Source organism: Amblyomma mixtum, chromosome 5 (assembly GCF_055824585.1).
Source record: "Amblyomma mixtum isolate Tamu chromosome 5, ASM5582458v1, whole genome shotgun sequence".
In the NCBI taxonomy this organism is placed as follows: Eukaryota; Metazoa; Arthropoda; class Arachnida; order Ixodida; family Ixodidae; genus Amblyomma; species Amblyomma mixtum.
In genome coordinates this window covers 63,057,511-63,069,138 of record NC_143016.1, presented here as the reverse complement: position 1 = coordinate 63,069,138, position 11,628 = coordinate 63,057,511, and the positions used below count along the sequence as shown (strand labels likewise).

The window sequence follows — 11,628 nt, the reverse complement described above, 5'->3', positions numbered from 1 at the left end:
CCCCCCCCTGAATTTTGACGGGTGTCCACCGAGATATGTGAGACAGTTACTGCGTAATTTTCTTTCCTCAAATACAATTTTCATTTTCTTCATTACGGGCCATCTTCGTCTTTCTTCTTTCACTCCCACTTCCTCCATTCCTCTACGGTGCGGTTCAGGTGTCCACCGAGATGACAGAGATTTACTGCGCCATTTCCTTTCCTCAAAAACCGTTGCGTTGAAACGGCAAGGCATCGCGCCGAACGGGTGGTGGCGTTCCGTGGACTCCCTGGCAGCGCTACAACACGCTGTCGCGTTCCACTCCTAAAGGCGAAGCTTAAGCTTAAGCTTAATTAGCAGTTAATTAGTATTCAGGCATTAATCAGTAATTAACCATTAATTAGTGATTTGTCATCACTTAGTAATTAGTACTCAATTACATGTGACGCCACCAGTGCCACAGAAGCACTTAAAGTGGTGCGGAAAACGCTTTCGCCTCTACGGACTTTAGACAGTCAAAGTGCCCCCTGAATTTTTGTTGTCATGCGAGTCGGGCTTCTCCACAACCCGATGGATGCGTACTTCAGGGATTCAGGCTGGCCGCAGCCAAGTTTCGTTTTCCTACATGTGCCTTATCCGGTATTGCTGCGTTGACCAGCGTCACTCCACGGTTTCGATGCAAGCGCGCCACCTATGACAACGCACTGAGATTAGGCCTAATCACAGCCGCACAGTGACACTGGTCGGCCAGCAATCCCGGATAGGGCATATGGAGGAAAACAGCAGTTTGCTGCGGCCAGCCTATTGTGCGCAGCCACCGCAGCGCGTCTTACCAGCCTCGTGTCGGGTCGAAGCTCTGAGCGTTGACGACCGCCGACGACTACGCCTGCGAGGGGTACTTCATCAAATGCAAATGATGCTGATGAAGCTGAAGACAGCTAGTGCTGTTCCGTTGGAGGAACTGCATGAAAGTCAAATGTGCTTCGCCTGTTCCGACTAAATAGTGAGCTTAATAGTGGGACTGGGCGAGGCTGCGAGGTCACCCTGTCAGTAGACAAATTTCTGTCTGCCTTCCTTCGTGTGACACCACAGCACAATCCATTACCATGTCTGTGGATGTACTGGTCACTTTTGGTTAGGCGTACTGCAGCTTTGTTCATAGTTTTTCTGCAGCCCCTCGAGGTATGCCTTAACGAGTTTTCACTCTACCGTGCTCAGTTGAGCGAGGCAAAAAAAGAAAGAGGAGCCTTCTCCAAAAGCTGTGCCATTAAAATTTAAGACACGGTGCAAGAAAGCACACCTGGGTGTTCTTACAACCTTGCCAGTGTGGTCCATTATTCTCAGAACATTCCATTCATTACCCCTTGCTGATATAAAAACAGTTGTTAACTTAAAAACCATCATTTCATTGAAGGGCAAATGGGTTGTGTATATGTGTCCACGAAACTTCCAAAGAGTCAGAACAAGGGGAGAGAATCCTGACAATGTATGCTCACCGCTGAGATTCCTTGCTTTTCTTCTCAAGTGAAAGAAGCAACATCTTCAGGCGAAACTCAGATGATATCAACTGCCAGTTCCTGTTTTGTTGCAACATTTACAGAGCCTCCACATTCAACTGTTGGGAAGGCAATAGAAAGATGCTGGTGGTCACATTGGATTGGCCGAGGTTGCAGTACACAGACAGCAACTTTGTTAGTTCCCTTGATTTCTAAGAGCTTTCATTAGATACATTCAAACTCCGAGCCAAGCAGTTAATTTGCTGCGTGGTTCTAAGCTGCATTCAGGCCGCACCCACCATCTGTGCTTGTTTTGAAATATGTGACGTTCCTCTAATGCAAAGTCGCAAAGTTTTGCAGTTTTGCAGCTGCTGAGGAGCTTAGCACTGGCAGCTGCAACGAAGCACACACATGTGCTACTAACAAATCACTTTTATTTACTTGTATGTCCCAACTGTCCCGTACATGAATGCATGATCACTGTGGCTTAATGGGAATGTGATAAACTGTACAACGAAAAAAGGTACGCAAAAGTTGACCAAGGGCAAGGATGAGGGCAAATGAAAGGTGACAGTACACACTGCAGAGCAGGCAATGTTGCTTTCAGTGTTTACTCTTTTTGCTTTTGTGAGTCTTTCGTGGAGGTGACTGCGACGAGCGTCGCCTGTGAGGTGATCGCGATCGAGAGCGCCTTGACTTGTGTGGGCTTCGGCTCCTAGACCTGAAACAATGCACCACACGAGATGAGTGATTTGGCTCATTAAAAAAAAAATTATAAGGTAAAACTTGCTATACGCATTTCTTTCAGCTGTGAAATTTCTAAGAAATCTGCACAACTTTCTTCTGCAGTCACATGGCTGCACTCAGGTAGATACTAAGAAGTAATTACTAGCTGATTAATTAGAAAAAAACTTCCGCATGTCAGTTTGGTAGTTTCAAAGAATGCAGTGTACTACCTGCGGCTCAACCAAAACTACAATGAACCCCAAAAACAGGTCAGCTCCGCATATAAGTTGGCCCTTGAGTTCTGGATGCCCATTTTAGCAAAAAAGAAAAAAAAAGGGGTATTGAAGCTGCCATTTCAGAAACAGGAATACAAACCCTTGTTCATATTTCTGAACATTGTAACTCAAGTTCTATGATAGGCAGGAAGACAATTTCACCCTTATTGCATTCCTTTACGTTAAGAGAAACCAAATATACATTGCAGCAAGTTTCCTGCAAAAAATTTTCTTGAAAGCTCTTCACGAAAAACTTGCATAACATTTAAGGAATTGTTTTACATGCAATTAAATGATATATTTAGAATCGGCACAAAAATACATGTTCTCTGAAGATATCTTAACTGTGAATACATTAATAAAAATTTATTTTTCATGACCAGGATGCTCCCTTAAGAGTGCTTACATGTGAGAATATAAAAGCATTAAAGTTCAGAGTCATGCCAGGTTGCAGAATGATTATGAATCATGACTTTAATACGTTACATTTCATCATGCGCGACTACATGTTTGCTTTCATGTGTTGTGACATCTTCCGAATTTCATGCCATAGACAGCGGATGGCAACTTTTTTGCTAATGGCATATAATGTTCTAGCATTAAAAATAAAATAAAGAGATGCCAGTTCAGTGCACTCGCAAATCTGTTGTTTCTGACATGGCAAAGAAACAAACCCCAATGCCTAAAAAGAATTTCGCAGTTGTGTGCTATCTTCTACTGCGGACAAGCAAGGACTTGAAACCTTTTGTGAATGTTCGCCCAGTGCACGTTTCTCGCCTGCCCCTCACACCTCGGCACAATAACAGTAAGGCGCCAGAGTGCTGGAGACTTGTGTCACTTTTCTCTTAATTCATGACGCGGACTGACAAGAGATGCAATCAGCATGGCGTCCAGCCTATATCCTCGTAATATAGGCTGAATGAAGGACTCTAGATATCTAAAGATAAGGTTTGCCAGTGACATCACCCAAGACATGAGAGACTCAACCACGGTGCCAGACTAGCTGGTAGTTATTGCACACGTTTGGCGCAGACTGCTCGTATTTGTATAAGGAGTCAGCATTTCAAAGGATGAACTTTCTGGTGCAGTTTGGTGCAATTGATAAAGCAATTACATCACTGGCCACATACAATAAATCATACCGATGTGAACATTTAATGACAAAAACTCACAATGAAATATTCAATCTGCAATATTATGCAATTCTAAACAATGCTCAATGACTACGCATAACCAACATTGCCACCAGATGAAAAATATTGTCCCGCAGAGGCATTTTGAATCCTATTGCTTCACAATAAAGCATTAAAAAAATTCAAGCTAAATGTCCCTACATATAAAAAAAGAATAGGAGTCTGGCTCACCTCCTTTTCTTTGGCGAGCGTGACCGGTGTGATCTGGATGTGCGAGGTGAGCGTGGTGAGCGAGACCGCCGGCTCTTTCCTTCGGAGGAGACAGGGCTGACTTTGCCACTGCTGCGTTGGCTCACTCCTGACCGCACCACCAGGGGACTAAGAATGGGTGATCGAGACCGTGACCGGGACAAGGACCGGGACCGTTTGCTGCGTTCCTTGCGGCGCTCGCTCGATCCGCCACTAGACTTCTCCTGGTCCTGGGAGAAAAACAAGTCAACGTTACGACTGAACAAGCTGCACACTACCCGAACACAAGAGAATCAGACCTACTGTTAGAAACTTTTCTGGATGAAAGCCCATCCCATTTGGACTGAAGTGGTAGGAGAATACAAGAATACTCTGCCTTACAACCTGCTGATAGAGGAGTGAAAGCTACAAGTACCAGTTGGTGAAAGCCAAGCACAAAGGCCTGAAAGCCAATGCCTGATTTCAGCAGCTTCCATTTTACTATCAAGGTGAGGTGGAGTATAGCCAAGGGTTTCAAGGAATTTCGCATTGAGGAATAAATCAAGGAACAGAAAATTTGACTGACTGATTGAAAACTTTTCGGAAGGGGTGTAATGAAGTTAGGGAACAGGATAGATTCGAGATAGGAGCAGTAGTCGGCATTCCTCAGCCCAGGAGTACATTGGCTTCAGCTGCCGTTTTTGCCTGTTGGGTCGGCCGAAGCCGTCTATGAGGGCCCGAGCAAGTCAGAAGGTCTTCTCACTGCTCACGACTAGGGCTGTCAATCTTTGGTTGTAGTGGACTAGCTCTGCAACCTGACAAGTGGTATAGGGTTGCCGCGTTTCCGCATCAGATGCATTCTGCCTTGTATCTTGTAGGCCACATTGTGGAAATTAGTTTGTAGCCGTCTCCATATAGCGGCATGTGCTCGGCTTAGGCTGTCATGTGGAAACGCATACCTCCTTCAACTTTCTTTGCAGACTCGAATTATTCCTTCCGGTATGTTAGATGACTTAAGCAGGTAGAAGCGCGTGCTCAGATCTGCACCTGTCATGTGTCTGTGGGCCCGCTACCCGCAGTGTGCATGCACTGTAACCAGCATGGCGGCATGCATCAATAGAGAGATTTAGCATAGCGTGATCCGCCTGCGCACACTGCCAATGTGCATGCACTGACTGGTCCCAACGGGGCAGGCGTGCAAACAGCTGGTTTGCGCCTTGTGGCATCCTCAGGGCGATCTGCGCACGTGCAGCAGTGACTCCCAGTGGAATGAGTCTGAGCTGACTACAACTGCTGCAGCTGCTCTTCTCCACGTGAAATGTGCTAAATGAGCATGTTGGTGCAGGCATGGAGGGAAGCTAGCACCAGACACATGGAGATGGGTGCTCTTTTCCGACGCCTGATGTGAGGTGGCACAGAGCACGTGGTGCGTACGCCTAGCAGGAGTCCATAGAATCGCCACTAAGCAACAGCTGTGCAAGGATGCAATCATAATTAAAACCACTTGTTGGAGGTTCTATAAATAGGTCCCACATGCCACAAATACGTCAGCTCCGTGTGTAGGTCGACTCCCCCAATTTCCAATACCACTTATGTAGAAAGTCGACATAACTTCAATGCACTCTCTCTCTCTCTTTTTTGCGTGTAATGGCCCCTATTGTGCCAATGAACCATATATGTGTGCCAGAAGTATTCAAAATATTCACTTCGGAGCAAAAAACCCCTACTCGCACTAACCTGTCTAAGACATCGTTCCCCTTTCAAGGCAACAGTACTTTCACTCACCTTCCTTATAAGCTTTTGCCTGTAGTGTTCCACTTGGGCACTGATTGTGAGGCCTTGCTTACGTGGCCTCTTCCCCGACTCAAGCTCATCCTGGAACTTCATCACCTTGAGCTGCAAACATACATACACCAAAAATATAAGGTTATTCCAGTTTAGAGGGGCTCTAAAAGCGGACGTTTCACAAATATCCTCCAGCAAGGATTTTTTCAGTGCGATTTGTGGAAGTTTGTCGAGCTAGTTGGTGATGCATTTTATGAAGAAGTTAGCGCAAAAAATGGACAAGGGACAGAGAGGAAAAGCACACAAGACATGCACGAGCGCTCGTGAATGTCTTATGTGTCCTTTCTTTCTGTCCCTTGTCTGTTTTTTTGCGCTAACGTCTTCAGAAAACACTTTTCAGAGACCCCTTAATGCTGCAGAAGGATGCCACGGAGGAAGAAACGCCTACCTCAATCTCACGCAGTTTGGCTCTTCTCTCTTCTCCTGACTCTGTTTTCAACAGATCCACGGCCGGCATGGAGTCCTGAGAGTCGTCCCTGGGAGAACCCTCTTCAAGGGGCCTGCAAACAGCATTGAAAAAAGGGGGAAAAATGAAATCACCTTGCTACTGGAGAAAAGCTGCTAGCAACCACAACTTAACCACCCCATTTGTGCCCCTGGTTCATACTGACTAATCACAATGGATGATAAAATTACTGTAAATATGCGCATATGATACGAGGTGTATTTTGGGGATGGGAATAACTGGAAAAAAGTGCATCAATATATAATACGAGTGAGGAAAGCTCAGCGAAACCATTTATTTCCACTGTATTTCGTACTTTAGTGACTGTCGTTGTCAGGTGTACTTTCATCGGAGTGTCAAAGATATCTTTCCCACAGAAACTTTACTTTGGTACACTGTATAAAGTGTTACATACCCCGCATTTATTGAAACCACAAACTAACGGGTTCGTCGCCAAGCATCTGCGATCCAACTGCAGGCTCTCCCTAGCTCATCCAGTCAATGTAGTAGTGCTTGACTAGATGCCGATGCTTTCAGCAGCTACGATTACTTTGCTTTTAAAAGCAGCCGAGTACAACTTTCTCGGTCCTGACATTGTGCAATGTGCGATTGTCCAGCTACCAATAGCATCATGGGCATTGCGAGGTGAGCACGGTGAAATGGCGCCAAAATCAAAACTACCAACCAACGCCACTTATAGATCGTGCCTCTTCTAGCTGGAAGCCTGGCGACGGGTTCTTACGGTAGGCTAGAGAACATCAACAGGAGAAGACCTTACATAAAAGATTTCATAACAGAAGAGCTGACAGCTAAGAATGTGTATCATCTCACGAAACTAGCCAAACGCTTCTCTTATCTTTAGTGCCAACCTATCATCTCATATTCTCTGTCATTCAGACAGTGACCATCTGCATCGAACCGTCTATCTGCCATGAAAGGAAATGTGTCATGAAAGTAAACTGCTACTCCCAAGCAGAAAAGATACACAGGCAAGACGGACACTTTTTTGTTGTTGTTGCGACTCACTCGCCATCAATGTCATCATCCATGGAGGCTGCTACGCTGCTGGCGCCACTGGTGGTGGGGTGGTGCACTGCTGGACTGGCCAGAGAGCCCACCCGCCGGCTGCTGCTGTTCTCCTCTTCTTCCTCCTCCTCCTCCCCTTGGTCGAGCAGGTCCCACTTGGAGGTTGTCACTGCCTGCTGTGACACCGTCTCGGGGTCCACGGTCTCCCATTTGGAGGGCACAAATTTGGCCGGTGGCGGTGCCCTACGCAAGCGCCCAGGACAACACGGCAAGAGTGTGTTACATCGTGAACAGCAAAATGCTGCCAGTCTGTCTCAAAATTGAGAGCAGATCTGAACGACACCACACATTCCTTTGCAGGTGCCTGCAGCCCCAGCAGAAGTCACAATGAAGCATGGCCGCCCACTAGTGTACAGGTTGTTCCAACATAAAAGGGAACACATTCCCCGCAATCAAACAACGACTGCTCCACAAGATGGGTGAGCAGCAGCACACTTTTTCCTTTGTTCTATATAGCTTCCCCCACGACTGTTCCCTTACATATCAGAGCTACTTGTACTTTAAGAACACTCATGAAGGTTTGTGCGGCTGACTGTTACCACTATGTCCCAGCACTAAGTTAGCAAAGGTGTCCACCTCCATGTACTTTTGAATAAAGAACAGATGCCAAGTGACATATTAAAAAAAATCTGCCAAGCTTTCACAATCTAAAATGCACTCCGGCCTGAAAGGTACCTCGAATCATTCTGTTCACCTGTGCTGAAATCGCACAGCAAGCATAATTTTGCACTTCATCTCCACCAAAATGTGGCTGCCATGCTTGAGTCTGAATTCACAACCTAGCGCTCAGAAGCAAAGTGCTATGTTGCCACTAATCTGCTGCGGCAGGTAGTTGATGTGCTTAATTAAATACATTGCTCATTTGCAAATTCTGAGTACTTGGATTAGCAACTTTTAAGGCTCCAGTATGAAAAGGCGATTTTACATGATGTAAATAACAGACCAGCCCTGAACCTGGCTTGAAGTCATCTGGCAGCAGAAAAAAATGTTTCAAAGGACTTGTTGACAGCAGCTCAAAAGAAAACGCTGGCGATTGGAGCCGGCTGTTCAACAGCACAGAAAACACAAGGAGGCCCGCGTCTCGATGAAGGCGAAATGCAAGAGGCACCCCTGTGCAGTGCGATGTCAGTGCATGTTAAAGGTCCCCAGGTGGTGGAAATTATTCTGGAGACCTCCACTACAGCACCTCTTTCTCTCTTTCTTCTTTGATTCCCACCTTCCTCCCTTCCCGATTCAGGTGTCCACCGAGATATGTGACACAGATACTGCGCCATTTCCTTTCCTCAAAAACCAATTTATTTGCCCTAGGCCTTTCTGCTTCATGCCTACAATGAAACGCAAATGGCTTCAATCACAGTTTGCCAGCTCTTCATTATCAAGAGTAAGTAGCATGTCTCAGCGGAGTACGATTTTACAGAGCGATAAAACATAAACTGCAGCCTTTGGCACCGAGTAGGAAAGGTTTGTGCACGATTGTCCCTCGACCTGTCGCGGCATGAAAAGTCCTCTGTGGGCAGCCTTACCGGCGCAATGGGGCCACATCGAGGGGCTGCCCATCAAGGTCCGGGTCCTCTACCACGCCCAGTGGCACTCCATCCAGGTCTGGGTCCGCCACGGGGCCCACCAGGGGCAAGCCATCCAGGTCGGTATCAGCAGCCACCAGGGGCACTCCGTCCACGTCTTCCAGCAGATCTTCCTTCACCAGGGGCGGTGGCGAGCCCTCGCCCTCCGTTGACTGGTCTTCACAGCTTGGTACAAGGCCACCGGGCTTCTGTGGGAACAAGCAGTGCAGGAACAAACTCAAGCACATACCCTGGCATTTCAACAGCAGATCAGAGGAGAAAGACTGACTACTCTCAGTTACCGTATTTACACGATTGTAAGTCGACTCGAATGTAAGTCGACCCCCCACATCACAATTGCGAAAAAAAAAAAACTTGAGGTCATTTAAACTTGGCCTTTATTAGTAGAACTAGAACACGACAGTACTATCCTGTGGCCTCCGCTGATCACCAGCCGCTATCGGCTGCCGCACGCGGGAGTGCCCGTGGGCACATTCCAAAACAAAAATGTCTTAGTCACTGGGCTACTCGTCCACACTTGCGCCATCGTCCTCGCTAGCTCTGCCGTCGTAATGTCGTCATCGCTGCTGCAGTCCCACAGCTCGTCGTTCTAACATCGTCATGCAGTGAAATCCTGCACTTCGCAAACAGCCACATCATGACATCGCGAGGAACAGCTGAAAATTTTGCCTCGTTGTAGCTGCCACTCCTGTACGGCCGGCCCGGCGCGCAGTTCGTTTCTTCGGCATAAAGAATGACAGACATCAGACAGGCTTATCAGACCTGGAGCACAAATGACGAATGACGATGCACTACATTAAAAACTTGTGAAACGCGGCCGGCAGTAGTCGAATGCGTCAGAGCCAGAGAGAAATCACGCGCGAGCGGCGTCGGCTCTTCCGTCTGCTACCGACACTCCCTGGTGCCGCTGCGGTTCGGAGGGGGGTGCCGCCACGATTGGAACAGCAGCCCTTCCATCAACTACCGACGCTCCCTTCGGCGCCGAGCGCGCTTGAAAGTAAACAAAAAAAAATTAAGAGTAGAACGCGAAGGCGTTATCGCGCCGCCGCCGCTTATCAGCATACGCAATCTGCGGCCACGTGTGGGGAGTGGGTTGGTGCTGGTTTGCTGCTTATCGACAGCCACCATCAGCGGGCCGCCTCGCGCGGGGCGGGGATGCCGGTTCTGCGCGTTGACATAGCTGCTCAAGGCAAGAACGATGCGACGGAGCCGCGCAGCAAAAAATGCAACTACGCTTGTCTCGTTTGTCTCGCCTTTATTTATAGTGTGATGCTTTGGTTTCGATTGTAAGTCGACCCCCCCACTTCGGATTTTCAAATTTTGAAAAATGGGTCGACTTACAATCGTGTAAATACGGTATTCTTGCAGCTTCTCGAACAAACCAGAAATGAAGTTTTTTCTATTTCACTGATTTCAAAAGTGCAATTATCTTTACAGTTTCAAAAGAATGAAATCTCACTCGTGCAGACAATAGGAAAAGCACTGCACTACAAAATATTATCGACACATAGTCTATTAGATATACGTTACACACAGTGTTAGGAACGTCATGCTGGAGGTTATTTTTTCCAGAAAAAAAAGCTGACAGTTTGAGAGCACTGCTCAATTGTGGTCGGCTATCCTGTAATCTAAATAAGTGAGAACTGAAACTGGAGCCCAACATCGCATGTTTTGTACAGTAAACTATGGAGAAAAAAAAGAACTATTATTAATAAGGGAGTAATTACTCATTGGCATCCACCCAAGCGCAGCCATACGGCAACAAAGGAAAGCTATACAGCTTTCTCAGAAACTTCGCAGTTAAAAAAAAATTCGTCCTGGTCCGGGGTTTGAACCCGGGACCACCGCTTCACCGGAGCAATCGCTATACCAACTGAGCTAACCGGGACGGCAAACTTATGGTAGGGCGAGAGCGAATTGATCAATAGCTCGAAGTGGAAACAGGGTTGGTCAAATGTTTAGGGGAATCCCCCAAGGTGGAGTAAATGAGCAATTACTCCCTTATTACAAATTTACACCACCCTGGGGGATTCCCCTAAACATTTGACCAAAGAACTATTATTCTTAACAAGAGCATGCTAACACTCAAAATCTCTAACAGTTTGCAAATAATTTTTATTCAACTTGATCTGCACCCTACTTTTGCAATTAAAAGCATTCAAATAAATACTTGAATTAATCACCAGGGCTTTTCCTGCTCATCTGAATTTGCTATCAAACACTGTGGTGTTTGTGAACTGCACCCACTAGTCTGACACATACACGATCTCATGCTCGTCACATAAATGAACCTGAGCTTTCCAATTACCCAATTTTTCTAACTTCAAATACTCTCTTTAGGTCACATTCAGGAATGACTTACAACTGGTTCATAAAAATGGAATTTGAGAACATTTTAAACTAAGGCAGCAGACAAGCCAAAAGTGCCACAACACCGAGTGCAACCATGAAATTTTGATTTTATGGCAACTTCATGACTACCATACGGTGCAGTAAAAATTTCAGTTGCATAAACACAAATATAACTGTGGTACTAAATTTTTGAAGGTTACATTCTTAGACTAAAAAAATGAGCAAACGATGACAGAAATGAGCTCACTTACAGTTGAAGGTACAAGGCCCAGGAAGATGTTCTGTAACCGTATGAGGAAGTCATTCGGGTAGATGGCCCAATCCTCCCAGGCTCGGAAACAGGACATCACACGTTGCTGCAAACAAGCACAGTGCAGTGATATTACCAATGAGTTGTGCCTTGCAGCAATGCCAAATACGGAGCAACCAAACACTGACTTTGGAACAGCTAAATACAGTAGAATCTCAATGATACGATCA

General features: G+C 46.4%; 1 protein-coding gene across 2 annotated transcripts in view; it reads right to left on the bottom strand.

Annotated features, from left to right (window-relative positions):
• Window positions 1-1,892: 1,892 nt before the first annotated feature.
• Window positions 1,893-11,628, bottom strand: part of LOC149342430 (U2 snRNP-associated SURP motif-containing protein) — a 33,471-nt gene continuing 23,735 nt past the window's right edge. For both annotated transcript variants that reach the window (XM_089544730.1, XM_089544731.1), the window contains exons 16-22: window positions 11,400-11,504; window positions 8,737-8,984; window positions 7,154-7,396; window positions 6,071-6,182; window positions 5,623-5,733; window positions 3,841-4,088; window positions 1,893-2,196 (exon numbers count right to left, since the gene is read on the bottom strand). In XM_089544730.1, the coding sequence (XP_089400856.1) occupies window positions 2,079-2,196; window positions 3,841-4,088; window positions 5,623-5,733; window positions 6,071-6,182; window positions 7,154-7,396; window positions 8,737-8,984; window positions 11,400-11,504 (1,185 nt within the window). In that variant the 3' untranslated portion in view covers window positions 1,893-2,078. The remainder of the gene's footprint in view (window positions 2,197-3,840; window positions 4,089-5,622; window positions 5,734-6,070; window positions 6,183-7,153; window positions 7,397-8,736; window positions 8,985-11,399; window positions 11,505-11,628) is intronic.